The sequence below is a fragment of the Lepisma saccharinum genome, chromosome 10, assembly GCF_977018435.1.
Source record: "Lepisma saccharinum chromosome 10, izLepSacc3.1, whole genome shotgun sequence".
Lineage (NCBI taxonomy): Eukaryota > Metazoa > Arthropoda > Insecta > Zygentoma > Lepismatidae > Lepisma > Lepisma saccharinum.
In genome coordinates this window covers 12,328,583-12,349,385 of record NC_139238.1, presented here as the reverse complement: position 1 = coordinate 12,349,385, position 20,803 = coordinate 12,328,583, and the positions used below count along the sequence as shown (strand labels likewise).

At 36.3% G+C, this 20,803-nt stretch overlaps 1 protein-coding gene across 1 annotated transcript; it reads right to left on the bottom strand.

Annotated features, from left to right (window-relative positions):
* Window positions 1-499: 499 nt before the first annotated feature.
* LOC145994208 (uncharacterized) lies at window positions 500-20,053 on the bottom strand. Its single transcript, XM_083130304.1, has 4 exons — window positions 19,929-20,053; window positions 9,024-9,191; window positions 8,025-8,198; window positions 500-787 (listed from the first exon to the last, which is right to left on the bottom strand). The coding sequence occupies exons 1-4, from the start codon at window positions 20,004-20,006 to the stop codon at window positions 581-583; spliced, it is 627 nt and encodes a 208-aa protein (XP_082986430.1). The 5' UTR covers window positions 20,007-20,053; the 3' UTR covers window positions 500-580.
* Between the last annotated feature and the right edge of the window lie 750 nt (window positions 20,054-20,803).

Here is a 20,803-nt window from a genome sequence, read left to right as displayed (position 1 = left end):
GTGTGGAATATTTGGTATAGTCAAATGGTACAGCTAATTTGACTTTTTAAAAAATATTAATTGTACAAGTTAAATTTGAATTTCTGGACTTAGATGATAATTGTGAATGTCGTTTTGTTGAATACGCCTGAAATGTTCTTGTAGAGTAAAATATTTGACGCAGTGCCGTAACAAAATTTGGGGCCCCTATATACGATCAGATTCTTCCTATTTTTCTCACTTCTATTTATTACATTTTTTGTATCAACCCCATGGAATCCGAGGCCCCTCCAAGCGAGAGACCCCGGGCGGTCCCCCACTTCGACCACCTCTTGCCACGCCACTGTTAGTTGCACCTTCTTTTTACATAGCAACATGCATATTATTGTCCTAACAATTAAAAGAAGGCAATTGAACTGAGTTCCATGCAGAAATTTCAGTTCAAGGTCAGTAGGGTATAGTACCTTTATAATTATAATTTATAATTAAAGGATGTTATAATGAATACATACGCAGTCAATCATGCTAGAAACACCAGTTTATTCATTGTTATTCAAACATTCCAGGAAAGAATGGAATATACAAAAACAAGGTGATGAAATTAACACGCCTCGTCCGGATTTTTTATCTTTTTTGAACCAAATGCTGCAAACCTGCAAACTTTCATTGGCAACGAGTAGCAAGCTATTGCCTCCTCCTTTTCGAAAATCTGTGCTGTGAAAGTGTACATTTTCCCCAGGACCAAACCAAATTTGTCGTGGAATTTGCGAATCGAATATGGTTTCGTCCCATCTGCACATTTTAAAACCTGCAAAATAAATATAATTTATTCTTCTTAATTTAACTCAATTTATGTTAATGTGTTTCTATTGTAATGTACGGTCTTCTTCTCCTTATCGTATCATTTTCTACGTGCATACATATATATATATTTTTTTACATTGGCCTGTGTCGTTGTTCGTTCACGCTGTCGGTTGGGGAATGCGTTCTCGTCACCCTTGTTGGGCTCCAGGAATGATTTTTATTTCCGAATGCACTTTTCCCAATTTCACGTGGAAGGGGGACAATTTTTACTTAGTCATCGCAAGACTTGTCAACCGTCAGGGTCTATCTTTCCAACCTAGAAGAGTGGGGGGGGGGGGAATGCGGACACAATATTTCTCCTCAGTAAACGCCAAAAATATTTCAAGCTTTCGATAGCTAACGTCACTCTCACTTCTACTCTGAAGATGAGAGTGACGTTAGTTCTCGAAAGCTTTGGAATCTTCTCCACAACTCACCTCGTCGATAACCCGAGAGAATATTTTCATGAAAGGAAAAAAATGTCTTCAGTAAAAATATTGTTTGAAAGCATTGCATAAAGTGCACAAATCCATACGCTGTGAACATCTGTCTGGTCCATTTCAGTTATCATCAAATAGAAAAAAGTCAATTATTGGCTCCCTGTACTGTTCAACTGTGTTAACTAAGCGTAATGTATAACACCATCTGGGTTGTGAAATGGATAGGATGGTTTTCTTTTAATGTTCTTGTGTGTCAAAGTGGATAAGAATACATGGTATTTCATTAATTCCCTAGTACAGCACTAAATCTATACTTGAGCGTAACAGTGCGTAAATAACGCTTTCGGGTCTCGTCCTGGACCTTCTCTTGCAAATCTGCTAAATGTCCCGTCATAAGTTTGAGCAATAATAAATTTATCCTCCACTTTCTACTTATTGACAATTTTTACAGAAACAAATAACCCCTCAGATATGGGCGCTATTCACCGGATGTTTACAGTTCTGTGCTTCCTTGGCGGGGACGGGAACTGCACTTCCGGTTTTTAAAAGGTTAACATGGAATTCAAAGGTGTAAAGGCAAAAAGGCAATGTCTTCGGAAAAGGCGACAATTTTTGTGTGGCTTTGGTTTGAACATGAGATGGGGAAGAAATAATTGTTCTCAGATATCTATGCATCGTTTTCAGACAGACCGGATACGGGAAAATCTGTGCATTGAGGCAGTAAAGCGAAAAGATTGGACACACACATGAGGACGTAGGCTCTGCAGTCGGCACTTCATCAAATTAAATGAAAATATTTTACATGTTTCGAAAATTGTAATTGTAATTGTCTAACGCACATGTGTTGACTAAATTTAAAAGTTGGAACTATTTACAATCATATTATAACAAATTTGCCTTTTGGTTGTTGATTAGCGCTCTCTCCGTGGGCGTCGGGACGGCTTGTCGAACGGGTCAGTCTATCCCCCCCCCCTTGGAAATTGGCATCGTTCATTTCAAGTTGCTAAAAAGCAGAAAGTTTGTAGTTTTTATTGTTAATAACAAAAATAAAGTTAACTTGTGTCGTGTATTAAAACACACGCATTGCACTCAAGATGTCGAGTAGATTATAAAAGATATGCACCGCATAATCCAATATTATTTATTTAAGAGCAAATTGCCACTTAACAATTTATAATGAACTCCATTTATATAAGCCTAAACACAATCTCCTTCTACAAACATATTGACCATTTCAAAGGTGTTATGCACTATATAGTCTATTTACATACGTAGCGTCACACACGACATTCCCCCGCGTCGATGAAATTTTGCATTTGCAAAATTTTTGTTACATCTTTTATCTACTTCTTTTTACCATAATCATTGAAATCTAATCTGCCAGGTGGTTTTGGTTTTGGGCTTGGTTGTTTGTGAATGTCCATTCATCAGATTCATCACTTCATCACTCATCCCCATCTTCGCAAATTAGCCAAGAGGCACAAAACGCAAAGTAAAATAAACTAAATCAATCAATCAATCAAACGCAAACATTTGTTCAGCAGGAGATTTTAAATCAACAGTGTTTAGAGCCATTCAGATACTACGGATAACATCTAGCAAAGCTTTATTTAAATCAAAATGCTTGTCATCTTTTCTAGTTTCATATATTTTACATTTCAGAGCACTTTTAATGATTTGAACGTGTTCCTCAGTTTGTCCATTACTACCCGGATGATAATTCGGTGAATGCATCAAAGCAATCCCTTGATATTCACAATATTTCTTGAATTCTGCAGATTGGAAGGGAGGACCATTATCCGTAACTAAGGTGTATGGCTGATTGATTATACCTTGATCTTATCCTCGTCATAAATCCCTTTCCCTGAATGATGTAGACGATACAACTTCACGTTCTGGTCAATTAGTAAATGATTCAACAACGAGAAGCAACACTTCCCTTGAATATGGAAATAATCCATGTGTGCTCTCTCCCAAGGCTTCCTTACGTCTTTCCAATCATTGTATTCTTTCCTGTTCGTATCGGGTTTTACGGCATTTCATACGTTTCATGATCTCACGTGATCTTCAATGTACTTGTCTACGCCAGGCCACCAATATCTTTCACGCAATAGCAAATTCATTTTAACTATTCCATTGTGATTATCATGATATTTCCTTAAAACTTGCTTCCTCGTTACATTAGTTACAATAACTCTAGAACTCCATAGCAATATATCTTCTTCACATTGTAGTTCATTTCTTCTTCTTCTCAGCGCTTCGAACTCATTTGCATCTATATTTGAATCCCTCGTCTGAGATTCTGGCCAACCTTGCATAACGTATCTTTTGACCTGTCTTAACATCATATCTTGTTCTTGCAAAGTTCGGAAGACATCTTTCATACGATCCGTAAGTTTTTTGTTCTATAAATATATATTTGGTTTTAGTTTTTCAGCTATGCACCAGTTACATTTGCTTGACATTTCATAATTTTACAATTTCATAATTTTATAATACAATATTATATTTTGCAATATAGTTGGTAAGTACATATATTATTTCCTTAGTCGGATTCTTCAAAAGTGTTGACAGGGCCTTTGGCCCATTATATCCTGCTTCTTTTCGTTCTCTTAAGAAATAATCACGCGTAGTTACATTTAAGACGATATTCAAATAGACCAGTGGCGTGGAGTGGGATTTTTAAAATTGTTACCGGTTATCAGTAGGACATTTAAGGGAGACTTGGGCACCTCCCCACCTCATGCCCCCCACCCGCCCAATGTATTCTTCCAAGTAGTTCATATAATATTAATCTGGTACGTCTGCAATTCAATACTAGATTTTGGTAAAGTTATTATTCAGGGAAAAAAATGTTGACATAAGGACTGAAGTGAAATCGCAAACATTGGTTGTTTACACAATAATACGTAATTTGATACTTACAGAAACATCGAAGGCTACTTATAGAGCAGATCAATCCGACGACTCTTCTTTGAAAATAGTTATATGATGCTGGGGTCCCGGGTTCGAATCCTGGCTTGGGCATGGATGTTTGTGATGTCTATTCATCAATTTCATCATATCGTCACTCATCCCCATCTTCGCAAATTAGCCAAAAGTGGCACAAGCGAAGCAAAATCAATCAAATCAAATCAAAAAACTTCTATGATGCTGTCATAAAGAGAAGTTTTTCATTTGAATTTGAATTTTTGTGTGCGTCATGGTCCATGTTATCCACACCTGAATTCCACGAGTTTTTTTTCACATGGCACATGGCCAACAAAAGAGTTTCGACAACTGCGAACATCCACATAACCACGGATAGTCGTTATACCACGAAACATTGAAATGTCGGTCATATCCAGCAGAACACTTGGTTTTTAAATCGTTCAAAATAGGCTTTGGCCTCCCTTTCGCCACAATTTCGCCTTTTTCTGCAAAAGAACGAACCGAAAGATTGCTTTAAGATATCTTCTATCGCACGATTACACACACTGTTCAGATAGGATGAACCCGCCACCTCGGAACTCGGAGCAAGCTCCATTAATTAATTGACAATGCCCGAAAACAACTTAGACGAAGGACACCACTCACAAAACTCGCACTGCACAGTTCCTCCCACAAACCGTTGTTTACTTTTGTAACACGTGAAGCACCCTCCTTGCCCCCTCCCCTCTCAGCATCGGCGCTTCCCCAATATTTCCTTCGGAACCTGCAAGAAGTGCAGTTCTACTACTGTTGAGATCTTAGTTCTTTTGAAACCAGATTTGCCCAAATCGCGAAATTTTTCGTTTCAAATAAGACGTATGTAGAGTAGATGTAGTCTTCATCTGTTTCCTAACTACTCCCACTCCCATGTTTCGCTAAATTCACTGAAATCTCATTTCTGACACCACTACTATTTCGTATATTTTACGTCCTTTGCTACCTTTAAGGCTTTCGCTTTATAGGATAATCGTGACGATGAGGATGTATGGTGAATAATTGAAATAAAATTATTATTTCTTTGTGTATATAATTATTAATTTTTATAATTATGTAAGTAAAATAATAACAACGAACATTGAAATAACCATTTCTTGCTGAGTTATATGATGCTGGGGTCCCGGGTTCGAATCCTGGCTTGGGCATGGATGTTTGTGAATGTCTATTCATCAATTTCATCATTTCATCACTCATCCCCATCTTCGAAAATTAGCCAAAAGTGGCACAAGAAGCGAAGTAAAATAAATCAAATCAAATCAAGGAAAACAAAGGAAATAAAATATATGGTACTGATTGTGTGATGCTCATACGAAAGGAAATGTAAACATAGGTTTTTTTTCTTGATTTAAAATTCAATAATTTTATGGGCAAAAATAGCAAACATTTTGTGTAGAAAAATATAAACCATAAATAGTGTTATTATCATTAAACTGTAAATAAGCATGACAGCTGATATTTTTCGAACTATCAGTAAAAAATCTCCAAAATTCAGCTACAAAGACTGTAAAAATATTTAAGTTAATATTTTAAGTTGCAATTATAGAGTACAACCAGAATGTTTTAGTTTCACTGGAAGAAACGTTACAAAGTAACAAGCAAAATGAAAAATGAAAATTCTTGTTTGTAGGAACACAGATATTGTTAATTTAACAATAGAGTTTTTAGTTTGTCTTTGAAGTTATTGCGATTAGTGAGGGACTTCATGGAAGGAGGAAGTTCATTCCACGCTCTTGCAGCTGAATATGTACATCATGTTTCGAAAAGCACTAGTGTGTGCTTTGGAAGCTCAAGTTTTGATTTTCCCCTTGTTTCGTAATTATGTATTTCCTTTCTGAATTTTAATTTCTGGAATAGGTTTTTAGGTGTTTTGGTTGGTAAAAGATTATGAATAAAACAACACAGATGTAATTTTCAGCGTCTGACCGACCATGTTCAACATTTTGTTTGCGTTTACGGTTAGAAGGATATGATAATAGTTTCATATATGGTATTCGAAACGGAAACATGAATTTTGGACTTTCTGAATTTTGGTTTTGTTTCGAACGGATAGATTGTGTAGAATAGCATTCAAAATACTAATATTGTTAAACCGAAAATAGTGCCATTATCATTAAGCTGTGAATAAGAATGGCAGTTGATATTTTGAAATGATTTTTAAAATAATCGCCAAAATTCAGTTACAAGACAAAAAAATATTTTCAGTTACAATTATGTAGTACATGTAGAATGTTTTATGTTCACTGGAACAAAAGTTAACTGAAGTTATTAGCTATAGTTTTATTAACACACTCAACAACCTTCACAGTAGGTTTATATATACAGAATCAGAAACAAAGAAATTTATATTTACATGTAATTTGTTATTTGCCTTAATCAGCTGTTCAAATATTTTACAAGGCCGTTTACCAGAAAAGCTTTTCTGTAAAAAACAACATATATATCTACATGTGTGGTGGCTAAAACCCATGTAAGCAATCTTAAGCGTATTTTTTTTAAAAAAATATGTAAAAAATCCGATTTGCATAAAAATAATCAATAATGAATTTTAAAAATAAAAATAATGATTTTTATTCAGCCTGACCGAAATTGATGAACTTTGACAGAGTTTTCATTTAGGTACTAAAGAAGCGGTTATCAATGAAATAGGTATAAAATAGACAAAAGCAGTTACTATAAAATGGGTCTTTCGCTCAGAAATGGCCTGACAGGATTTTTAAATGTAAAAGCCTACATTTTTAGGCCCAGGAATAGAAAATGCATTTTTGTGTTAAATTACAAAACAATCTTCGAGTTCAGCGCATCCAATGTTTTTCATAAGTTGGCACCACTGCTTGTATTAAGGGCACGTAGCGTATGTTAAGAGGGTTCTAATATAAAGCCATATTAGGCTTACAGCATAGGCCCAAATTCCCTTGGACAACCGTGCAGTGCAACTAATATAGATTCGGTGAGGAAGAAATTTTCGGATATCAAAGACAGTTTTATTCATTACACTTTGGAATACTTATAAATAGTTTTGTTACGATTAAATGTATTTAAATAAATAACAAAAATACAAGGTGTTTCAGAAATAATTGAGGGGTTAAAAAAATGTTTTGCAAGTAAAGTATTCAATTTACGTTAGTGAAACCAGTCCAGAACGATAGAGGAACGCAAACTGTTTGTGTATGTTTTGTTAAGCTGAGAGTTCACTTCACTTCCTGCCGCTAGGCGACACTCAAATCACCCATATCACTCACAGTGTTCTGTGCCATGTTTTGGTCCCCAAGATTAGCAAACCTTACACCGTGGGCTTCTTTTTGTGGGGTTTCATCAAAGACAGGGTATTCGCTTCACAAATGCCGAGGTTTATAGCAGCCTTAAGGGAGCGTATCATCGCGATAGACACTATCGACAGGCTCATGTTGGTTCGAGTGTTTCAAGAACTAGACTATCGTGTCGATGTGTCACCCGTCGTGCACATATTAAACATTTTAATGTGTTAAGAAATGATCGTTCTGGACTAGTTTCATTATCGTCGGTTCAATGCTTTACTTACAATATGTTTTTGTAATCCCTCTATTATTTCTGAAACATCCGGTAAATAACGTCTCCATCATGTTCAAACTGCCGCTTACAGATGGCGCTGAAGTAGTAGTCCTTCCCAAGACCGGTGCACTTCTTTTGCACGTAGATCTGGCAACATGGCACTCCATTGCCGACGGTGCTACCATCTGTTGACGAAATGTTACCTCGCAATTGCCCTTAGTACCGCCTTAACTTCATTCTTGGGCTACTTCAAAGAAAATAACTTACCGGATCCTGAGGGCATTTCAAATCTCTCGCTTGCATGGCCTCTACCACAACGTTTTCGTCTCCGTGATCCTTGGCTACTTGCTCCCCCATGTGTTTGCATCCCTCCTCTTGCACTCCGCTCATTATTGTGGTCTCTCCCTTAACGTCGCCAGTCTCTCTGACATCATAAGCAGCCTATTAGAAGAAAAGTGTATAGAATAAGTTACTATCAGAGCTATAGGCTTCTACGCTCTAAAGCCCGACCGACAAGGGAATAAATTTCAGATTGCCGAAGCCGGAAATCTCCCGCGTGGCAGTCAGAAGCTCTACCGACTACACCACCGGTGATCCAATTAACCAGTACACTCACATGAAAACGATTAGATCAAAGTTAACCGCATTCAATTTTGTGTAAAGCTATGTTAGTGACTGCCACGGTTCAACGGACATCCCTATAGCGACAGCACGTGCTGTGTTGCCACGTTCAACATACATCTTTACTGCGTTGAATAAAAATCTGTATAAAATAGGTTTCACAATGTGAACTGAAAATGATGATAAGTTTTAAAAACAGCTGGAAAGAGCTTCAAAGCAAAACCAAGATCAAATTTGTAGAACTACCCAATACTAAGACAGAGTTATCTCACAAAATTGATAAGAACTTTTCTTGGCTTCAAAAGACATGTCTGTGCATACGAGCATACTGGCAGTAATTTATTTCCAATTCGACCACTGATCTAATCATGAAGATATTGCCATATGCCTCCCCGATGGCGCAGTGGTAGCGTCCTCGCCTTGTAATCTAGGGGTCCCGGGTTCGATACCCTGTGGAGGCACATAGTGGTTCGGATCCCACTTTAAACTGTAGGTCGAGTGCCGATTAGCCTCTCTGTGCATAAAGTGGACTTAAAACAACAATCCAATCAATAAATCTACTACTAAATGAAAGAATAATTGCAAAATAAGATAATAAATATTTACTATATTCCATTTTAGAGTGGTACGAAAAGTTATACTTACTTCAAGATTGTCACCTTCTTCACCAAACTTCTTTAACACTTCAACGCATCCTAGGATGTAAGCGTTACAATTGTTATCCATCCGAAAGGTCACGTTTATTGCCAATGACCTTTCCTCATCTACATCGCAATTCTCGAAATCACCAATGTAAACTTCGTAGCCTTCACACTGCAAAGAAAAATTAGCCATAGTTTGAGCACGATTGTAAACAATTCACGTAATAAAATTTGTGACAACATAAAAATCAAGCAATGTCTCTTTATGTAACCTCTTCAACGCTTTTATCGACATTGATATTTAGCGTCGTTTTACTTCTACTTTTGACTAATCGCGACGATGAGGATGACTGATGAATAGATGAAATTGATGAAAACATAGAAAAATAAATGATCAAGTGAGGAAGTATGTTCGGGAAAAGGCATATTAAAAGAGAACAAAATATCGAAAACTAGAAAAAAGTTACAATCATAGAGAAAAGATACCAATGATATGAATAAGGAAGGAATAAACGGGGTATTCCTTTTTCCAAAAGGAGAGTCAGGTGATCCGCTTGACACACTGGGCGCAAATGAAGAACGTTTACCAATAGGACCCGGAAGTTGATGACCTAAAAAGTATAAAAAAGGACCTCTTAAATGACCTTAAAATAATTTAAAAAATACCTAAAAATTTTAAAGGAGGACCTAAAATAATATTCGCCCTTAAAATGAAAGCTTGATTTTTTCATAAATTACAAGAGACTAGTTGAATAATTTGATAAATTGAGTTTGATGGCTTAAACTATCGAAGCAAAGGGGAAAAGCCAATTAAGTGATACTAGTGGCCAACAAGGGAAAATAAATATGTTAGTTATGATAGCATTTAAAATTGATGGAAGAACTGCGAAGGAGAAGAAAGAATTGTCAAATATTATTTTAAAAATGCAATAAAGACTGCAAAAACACTGACAAATGACCTGAGAGCCAAAAAGGTCGGAAAATGAAAAAAGTAATAATAATAATAATAATGCAAAATAAAAACAATGTTTTCTGGTTCTTCTAAGTAATGTTAGACGGAATACTGTAAAGTTTAGCATTGTGTTCAGTGCCAAGAAGGAAAGATGATTTGTCATCAACTTCCTATCCCTATAACCTGTCCCAGCTAACTGTAGAGCAGGGCCGCGCATAGCAGAGAAGGAGGAGGAAAATCGCGTGGTGAAAGCGCAGCATTGCCAACCTTACGGTCCTGACCGTACATGTACGAAGGTACGGTCCAGCCCTTAGTCTGGCTTGTCAAAATTTGCTCTGCAGTTCTATCCCTAATATTTCCCTAAGAAATTCTTAAGCCAATCGTACGAACCTGGAGACAAAAAAAAACGTCTGTTTGCCATGTACGTTCGGTATTATCCTTTTCAAAAGTTGGCAACGCTTACAGAGAAATAGGGTAACTCCCGTCGCCCATTACACAATAACGTTTCTCTCGCTGTTCGTTGGTGGAGCCGTCTCGCGTCACTACTTGCGCAGACTTGTTCTCGATCTCCTGGTCTACAGTTAGCTGGTACGGAGTTTAGTTATGATTGTGCACAAAATTGCTACGTTCAACGGATTAAGAAGTTTTCTTTTACCGAACGTACCGCACGGGATGTTATCCTAATTGCGAACAGTTCTAATGTCGAACATCTGCTGCCTGAACACGAATAACACACTCGAAGGGTTTCGTTGTAATATATAATAGCGAACACATTTTCTGCCTTGGGACTTACCACTTATCACACTTCCTAACACACACTTTTTTTATTTTTTACTTTTTTATTTAAAAGACTCAGTTCTACACTTCAGACTAGTCTGTGCCTTATTGGTCACTGGTGGTGTAAACGTTGCAGTTCAAATTGAAGCGTAGAACTTGGAACAGAAAATTTGGCACGATTAAAATCGTCTTCGAGGTATTGTATCCTAATTAAATTTTTTCTATTATTTGGTCTTTTGCGGAGTCCGCAAAAATACTGCGATACAATTTGTCCCTTAATTTGGGCGAATATTGTGTGGAAAGTCTGTATTTTGTGATTTACATAAGAGGTAATCTTAATAATTTGATGTAATTCTTGAATATTTTAAAGCAAAATTCTAATGTAATTGGAAATAGTTACTTACAAATATTAGTCATCATTTTCAATATTTTTTAAATTTTTACTTGGGCTGAGCTGACACCACTTTGAGCCTATACCAATACTTGAAAATTGCAAGAATTAAAATTTGTTCAAAATATTGATCAATATTGATGTGCAAATATTCTTCTCCAATCATATGCATCAATTTACCAAGAAATTTGCTTTAGAATATTCAAGAATTGCATTAAAATATTAAATATACATTTTATGTATTAAAAAAGTACAGTTTAATTTTCATAATTTGTGCAAAATAAAACGAGAATTTGAATATTGATTTTCAGGATAATTAGACTCCGCTAAAATGTCGGGCGACATTTTTGCTGACCCCTTGAAAGACCAGTATGCCGCAAAAGAATAGGCTTGTATCGGTAGATGAATTTCGAATCCACGACTTTTGCGACACTAGCATTTCTACCGTCATAAGCGACACTGTATGGAAAATATATTCTATGACAGTTGCGACACCGTCATCTGCGACACCAAGTGTAAATAGCTTCCCGTCACACTTTATCCAGGCTTAGGACTGGCAGCATGGAAGCTGGATGTATTTATCCCTTGTCAATGACGGATTTTTTAGATCCCTGGTCAGTATAGGAGCAGACTGCAATCCCTTGTCAATGTAGAAATGTAGAATGCGTCGTTTCTCTTGTAGTTGAACCAACATATTACTATTTTCATTCTAATTTCTGATCGTACGCCATTCTCCTCAAAAAGCGCTTAAGAGTTCTATGCATTTCATAGTCGGCAAACGCTATTTATATTCTCTCATCTAATGTAATGTACTGACGTCGTCTACGTTTTCCTTTAAGATTCAAGGCCCTCCTCTCACATAAGTAGTCGTTGTACACAGCTTCTAATCTTAAAGTCTTCACTAATTGGTACACGTTAGGACTTGACTTTTCCGTCAATACATTAACTGTATGGTTCCATCCCTCGACTGCATTGTTAGTCCTGTGCCGCTGTTGGGAGCAGTTCCACATGGAAATGTCGAAAACAGAGTTGTTCATCCACTGTTCAACGAAATAATCCAAAAAATTTCTCAATATGTCGTGGTTTGGCGCATCTTCCATCACACATTAACATTGAATAAAGTGATAATTACAACCATTGATCTGAGCCTCGGAAAATACTTTCTTCAGAGACGCTATTGCTGCTGCACGTACGCAAATGTCGCTAATTCTGGTAAACAAATTAGAAATCGTAGAGGAAAATCCAAGCAGAGTCGCTTATGACGGGAAGAAAAACAGTTTTTGCCTTAGTGTCGCAAATGACGGTGTGGGAAATGTCGGAACTCCATGAATTTCAACCGATACTTCCCGATACCACTGTATTGACCAGATACCGATTCAGTCCTAATTATTAAAATTATCAAGCATTGATGGAGCTGTAACAATATCGACATTAGTGCGGGTATCGGCTCAACACTAGTAATTATGAAATATTTCATTGTGCATTCCCCCCCTCTTTCCCACAACAGAATGCAGCTATGTAAATTCCACCTTTACAATTTCAGTTCCTTACGCCAGTGATTTAGGCATTGTTCGAAATAACCAGGCAATAGCATTGTCCAAGTGAACAAGCACACCTTTATGTTCTTTCCTGTAGCGAGAGAAGCCGAGGCCTCCGAGATGCGTATACTTCGTGTATACTCCGTATACGGGCCGCAACCTGATGGCGTCAAAATATTAATCGTGTGTTTTGGCGAAATACATGTATTTGAATGAGCGAGTTGTTCTAAAATTTGTTCCTGTAAATGTATTTATTTCACAGTAATAATAATAATAATTATCGGAAATTAAACATATTATGTCCTGATCAGTTACAAGTAAAGGTATGCGATTATATGTAATACAACATTTAATTACACGTTAGTAAAAAAAAAAAAAAAGTGTGTTCAACCAGCGCGAAATACATTTAAGAATTTGTGTATGGTAATATTAATTACACAGATGCTGAACTTGTAACTACTAATTATATTCCTTTAATTACCACGAAAAAATGTTGATAGTTATTCTATGTCCGTATTATTGCTCATAAGTTGTCTGAAATTGTAGTTCAAAGTTCAAAAGTCACCTGTTAAAAAACATCTAATTTACTAAGCCACTTACTTCTTCAAGCTATGTTCCAGTTTACAAAAATACATCACTTGAAACTTGAAAGAAATGTAATGTACGTACACCAATGGAATTTTACGACTTCGTTAAATTAGCCTATTTCACAAATACATTGTCGATAATTTTATACCTCTGTACTCAGTAATGGACGTTATATTTCCTCTTTGTCGGTTATTTCTATCAAGGACAGAAATAAATCTTTATGATTATTGCGATGTAGTTAGTGAACTATTACAAAAATGTGTACTTGCGTCTCCAACATTTAAGCTAATTGGAAATATAGAACAAAAAGCTGTAGACAAGTTGCTTAAGTGAAAATTTACTAGTTTACAAACAATCTGAATAACGATTCATTTCGTACACTTGCACAGTCAGTCATTGTGATTTCATGTAACCTATTTGCTTTATTTAAATTTATACTCTGTATAAAAATAGGAAAGCGAGATTTTATCTCAACCTGCTCTAAATATCACAAGTACAAGGGGCAATGTCAGCATGGTACGATTTCAATACATGTCCAAGTACCTACAATTACAAGTAAATTGTCCTTGTTAGGGATGAATGAAATACACGCTGATATTCCTAAAACTTACGCCGTATCCTGGAAAATAACTTGTCTCTTATTTTTTACCATATCTAGCTTGTCTACCGAAAAGAGATATAATTATATGGATTTTAGAATACGAATTTCTTCTAACAATATCGTATCATTATGTATCATGTGTTAACTTGCATCATCTTAACCTAGACGGTAAGACTGCATAATATGGGCTGCTTAGGAGGAACGCGGTTCATATTTTTTTGGTAACGTTTTGTAGTTAGTAATCGGGAAAAGTAAGTTTTAAGGTGCGGAAAAAAAATTTTCTTTAAAAAAACCAGAAAAACGTGTTCAGGTTGGGCAGTATTGAAATCGTAGCAACGAAGGAAAAGGCATATTCCTACACAAATCTAGTGAAAGCAAAAAATGCCTATGTTGTTAGGTAGCTAGGTTTAGTTCACTTAGACTAAATAATAATTAGTCATTGTATTTATGCTAATGAAACCTAACCTAACAGGCCTAACCTAACCTTGTAAGCATTCCTCGTCTGAAATAATGAAAGAAACTGTGCGTCTGTGGGTGGAATCCGGAGCGACAAATCAACTCGAATGCCGCGAAACGAAGGGTCTCACTTATCGCACAACACTTGAGCGCGTAAACAATATGGATGCGAACAAATGGAGAAATGCATTGCTTTTAGCAGCAGGAAAAATAATTTTTACGCGCAGTAATATAATAGTAATCGGAAAAGGAACACCGGAAAATGGAAGTAGAAGGTACGTACTTTCAGGGGATATAAATTTTGTTCATCTATTTAGAGGAGAAAAGCAGCCCATGTTCTGCAGTGAGACCGTTAACAGATTCTTTACTGTTTCCTGCCTGCTACAAGGCTAAAGCGTAACTCGAAAATGAGAGGTAAGCTACGATATTTTCATGATAGATCATGAGATTTATTGTGTTCTCCTGCTTTTTGCTTTGACTTCTTAATTAAAGTAAGTCGCTTACATTAATATTCCCATTTTTCGTGTGATCGTAAATCATAGACTTTAATTACTGTTAGATCATTTAAGGTTAGTGTTCTTAGCATCCAGGTATTTCGAATAGGTTAGACTAGTAAGTTTGCTGCGGCAACACTTTACTATAAGTGAGACGGATTTCTTCAAATTTACAGGAGAACGTACTTACGCAAATCATTTTCTGTAGCGTTGTTGAAGTTCGGTAATATAATTTTGATCCATTTTAATGCGAATGCATGTGGTTTTCTACGAAAATCTCTTCGCTATTGCAGCTGCCGCCATTTGCTTTCTGCACGAGAGCACAATGTTCCGTGTGTTAGATAGCGTAAACCCCATAGTCAGTGTTTCAAACCACGCCGTGTTATCGCCACAAGATGACGTGTCGAGGATGCGTCGTGAAGTTGTTGCTGGGTGTGGTAGATGCCGTGGAATTTGTAATTCAACAAGGAATCTTGAAGAATGAAGTGGAATGCAGAACGTGGAAAGTTAAAATTCAAAATAATTCCGTGTATTTTCTTTCATCGAGAAAAACCGATGTTGTCCGTATATGCTAAATTGAACGAAATGAGTGCTAATGGAACCTAACCCAAGAGGCCTAACCTAACCTCGTAGGCATACCTCGTCCCCATGATGGTTCGTGGGGCTATCGTGAATTTTTGGGGCTAACGTCAATGGTCTCATAATTACTCTTTATGTAAAAAATTGAACTTTTTTCCGTGAAAAAATTTCGTGAAGTGTTTTTAATTTTTTTTTAAATTTAGGTATTTTTTGGTGAACAAGGCTGAAACACTGCATGCACACTCCAAATCGACAAAACACTGGCACAACGCGCGATGAACGGATAAGCTATCGCCATATTGTATGTGGAAATAAGGAAGAACAGCAAGTACTCGTTAATGTAAGAAATAGACATTATTTTCGTTGGAAATTCATTATTTCACCTAAAGAAATGTTCCGCAATGCAGAATAGTACGTTAGCAATCTAAAAAAGTGCGAAATAAATTATTTAGAGGTGTCTCACCTATAGTAAAGTAGTACCAATTTGCTGCATTAGTATATGTACACTTTCTGTCTTTGCTTGATTTAACATTTTAATACGAAACATGATTTAAAAAAATTGTAAGCTTAACCTTTAACCAAACCAGTCAAACTTGTGCAACCAAATATATATTGGATTTCTAGAAAATTAAAAATATAGTCAAGTTACACGGAAATTCAGGGAACTGGTAATTAGAGCATGTAACTTATGTGTGTCTGGTTAATTCAATAAATTGACTTATTGTTTCTTGTATATATATATTACTGTTCTTTTACATTAACTCTCTTATGTGTTTCGTTAATCGCGATAGTGCATAAATGTTTAATTCTTTCATTTCAGAGGGGGGAATTCCGCATGTGTCCGACAAATGGATTGCTGTTGCTACTATTGATAGTGGGTGTTGTGATCTGTAAATTTGTTATTTTGAACTTGTCGTCCTAAGGTATAGAATTTCATTTCGCGGTAATTTGCAGGCGTTACCAGCGTTATCAGGCAAAACCATTCAAGCTTTTCACAAGATTGTTAAAACTTAATTATTGAGTCGTTGCTGCCGCGGAAGATCACAGTTTAAACCAATAAGTTTGAACAATTTTTCTTGTGAACAAATAAGTTTGAACGAATGTTATTTAGCTCTTCACAGTTCGAAAGTTTATTTATTACCAAATTCCAATCTTACAAGCTCTTTCCTCAACCTAACTTTTACAATATTATCTTACTGCATAAGTTGAATCGTAAGTGTCGATTCCACAGCAATTCAATAACAATTATATATTAAAGATGATAACTCTTTAGGAATTTACAGTAAGTTTCAATGTAGGATCATATTTTATCTCCATCGAATTTTTTGTCCTTGGTAATTTGAAAAATGAAGGTACATTATGCAGAACGGCAAAGGTTGGATTTTACTTTTATCAACATTATTCACGTATTTTGTAATGCCGTATAACATTTGAAATGTTCTTGATGTGAAAGCAACGTTCTGAATGAATAAGAAAGGACCATTCAGTCAGAAAAATAAATGCTATAAATTGACTATAGTTGACTTGTCCTGTAACGTCACGGAAGCTGGTTTGTGGCCCGTATATAAGTACCGTCCGTTCATTTCGATCTTCAGCCGAGAGATCGGGAGAAGCGTGGCGGGCGGCGCTGATGGAGATGCCGACATTTGCGGCCTGTAATGACCGCTTATTTTTATGGACATATGCAGACATTTATATAAATATTGCAAAACGAGCACTAGCCTGTGTTATAACACGCAAAAGTTCTGTAATTCATCCAAGTTCTGCCCTTATATACACAAATAAATACGCTTTAGAAACGATGTTAAGATCCACATATAATAAAACATTTTAATCATAGTATTGACCAGTAACGTCCTGCTTAAGTTTATATCCTTGAAAGAATTTTGTGTCGATGGGGATCGTTTGGAGGTTTCGAATGTGAAACACTGTATCAAGATTACGCTGCAGACGAAACCGTTAAAAGTCAATGGTTTTCGTGAGTTTCCTTGTAATCCGAAATCTCCGAGCTCGAGTTTTTTGTTCCTTCGCGACTAGATGAAGACAGAGCTGTGAATATAGTGGCGAGCAGATCTAAACCAAGAGCGTGTTAATTTCGTACTATGCACAAGTGTGTTATTCTTGGTTACTTGCCGTTACTTGTTTGTGTTATGGCAGTGTGTATGTGTGCTGTGTCAGTGAGACGATTGGAATGCCAGCCGCAAGGTTCGCGTTAGAACAAAGAACTTTTATGTATGACACTTACGTGAAAATAGACTCGTGTCGAGACGTGTGTAGGTAATTTGTACAGAAATTCCCAGGCGTTTCACCTCCACATAGAGATACGGTTAGACATCTTGTCCTTAAATTACGAGAAACTGGATCGTTAAATTTTAAAACACCTAAGCAAAAACGACGGATTCTAACCGAAGCAAAACTCGATGAAATTGGTGCAGCGTTAGAACGTTCTCCAAACAAACCTCTACGCCGTGTTTCACAGGAGATGGGCGTGTCAAAATCATCAGCACATACAGCCACTAAGCTACTAAAATTAAAGCCGTACTCTTATAACACAGGTTAGTGCTCGTTTTGCAATATTTATATAAATGTCTGCATACGTCCATAAAAATAAGCGGGCATTACAGGCCGCAAATGTCGGCATCTCCGTCAGTGGCGCGCGCCACGCTTCTCCCGATCTTTCGGCTGAAGATCGAAATGAACGCACGATATCTCGGAGACCCCGGACAAGCACCTGAGTTGAATAGCACCATAAAAACACCGTTCCTACCGACGGTAATTATATTGCTGTTTGTTCTGCAGGAATAGTTACAATCAGAGAACATATTTATATGTAAATATATATTTATGTATGAAGCTGAAATCAGTTGCATTTTCTATTATCTTTTCGCATCATGATACAGAGACTCTAAAATTTCAGCTTTTATTTTCCATATTTCTACATGTATTAGGTTTTGGATCATATTTTATATATTTTAGTAATTTTTACATATTATTTGCATATTTCAGATCATTTCTCAATATATACTACTCCATATTCGTGCAATAACTACATGTTTTCGTGGGACCGATACAGTTGGGTGAATTTCTGCGAAATAACTGACAAATCTGAAATACACTCCCTTTACTTTTTGCGAAGTTGAGAGCAGTTTTAGTCAATATAAATCCATCTTAGGAGACAACAGAAGGAAATTTACATTCAGATCCTTACCATATATTTCTTTATACATTGCTTTGGAAATAGAAAATGAAAACACATTTTGTGTTGTTAAGCAATTAATGTCAATTCTGTATTTTATGTACCTCGTGTAGTGTCTTTTATTATTAAAAAGTAAATTTTTGCAATTTTAAATGAATAACTAACTTCATATTTTGGTAAAAATAACTAAATATATATTTATATATTTAGCACATTTTTGCTACATACGAAATCCGTCACATGGCTATAATGTATGTGTCGGAAAGATGTCACCAGAAGAAAATAATAATCTGTGCTAAAAATAGTCCGTAATTTGTATTGTATTAAAATCTGTCTTATTATATTCAACGGTGTTCGTCTATCATTTTTATTTAATCCTTCTCCATATTCGAGTGACTATACGTTTATTTTTTAAAACATGAATGTGATTTATTGTGTTGAACAATTCGATCACTGCTTTGTTATCACAGTTTACTATGATTCCTATGGATTAATATGTGGTTATTACTGCAAGAAGAAGAAGAAGAAGTGGTTCCTATGGTCCTAATACTTAAATGCAATAGATATGGGAAAAACTGCTTAGGGGTAATCCCAAATAAAATGTAAATAAAAATAAATACTTAAATGCTTTTCGCTAGAATATTAAATGTTTCGTTCATCTGCATCCTTCCAGGATTCAGTCGATCAGGAAAATCAGCGTTGTCTCTTGATGTGTTTTAGCCGGACCTCGTGGCTGAGTGGTTACCCGATCGTGCTTCGACCCCAGGAGTCCCGGGTTGAATCCCGCTCGGGCATGGTTGTTTGTAAATGTTCATTCATCAATTCATGTTTTGTGGAAGTAAGCAGCTATTAAAAATATGAAAGGGTAAGTGGACAAACTTAGACGGATTAAAGCTTTCTAAAGATATCATTTCAACCCACCATAAATTGTAAAAGAGAGATCACCTAAAATTGCAACTTACTGAACACCTATACAGAGCAATCACCTATTTGTGAAACATATCTGCTATTCAAAGGATATAAGGGTAAATTAGATCGACTGTAATAGCGAGATTCGGTTTTTCAAAGGAAGTCACTGAACACACAAAGTGATAAATTGCCATATCTGAATGGAAATATCGTTCAAAATGTACAGATGTAACAAAATCAAGTGTGATCAGATGAAATAGAAGATAGTACTTCTAGGAATATTAAGTTATATATTCATCTTATCCGAAAGGAATTCCAACACTTTGAACACCTGTAAAGACATTCACCACATCTGTAAGAAGTTGCTATTAAAAGTGTGCAAGGGCATAAGTGGATCAATTATGTGGGGAAAAAATAACGTAACTTACTATTGCCTTTGCTGCGAAAGTCGAAGGAAGAATAAAGGTAAAACTGAAACATCCAAGAAGAAATACAGTGGGCGTCATTTTCCTCCAAAGTCTCTTCTCCTCCAGGTGAAATAAAGTTACAAGGGCGTTCTCTTTAATTTATATATCGTTCTCGAAACTGATTGTGACACACAACAATAGAGGCAGCACGGAACCACATATGGTCTAACCATTGTTTGTTGTGAAACATGCGTTACGTAACAGTACGCATATGATCATATATTTATTGTACATCCAATACACAGTCTTCCTGCGTGTGATTATAATATAATGTTTCACACTCAGCCAAACAAAGTCCCGGTAAAGTTGATAAAGCATTTTGAAGGTCATTCCATAAGGGAAGTTGTGTGGCGTTTTTTGAGGAAATTTAATTGTTCTGTAATAATCACGCTTCCAAAAGTTAAGCACGCGATGGTAATGGAAAAGTAAAGCTTTGATTAACACAAAATTTCACATGAAGGTAGCAAATGTCTATATGCATTAAAGAAAACAAGAATTGTGTACAGGGATAAGAAAATATTTACTTTTCCTAAGTTATATGATGACGTCACATTTGGTTCATTAACATATTGATATTTAAAGGCAAACAAATCAAACAAAACTTACAGTAATACGGTATGTCACCAAAACAAAACTTACATTAATATGACACGTGACCACCCTGGATCTTCACACAAACTTTACAACGATTGTCCATGCTTTCAATGAGGTGATCAACCATCGCGGATGCGAGCAATGGCCATTTCTCCATTAGGGCAGTTTCCAACTCCCAGAGTCTGGCTGGAGGAAATAAACGTGCAGAGACAGCACGCCCGAGGGCATCCCAAAGGTTTTCA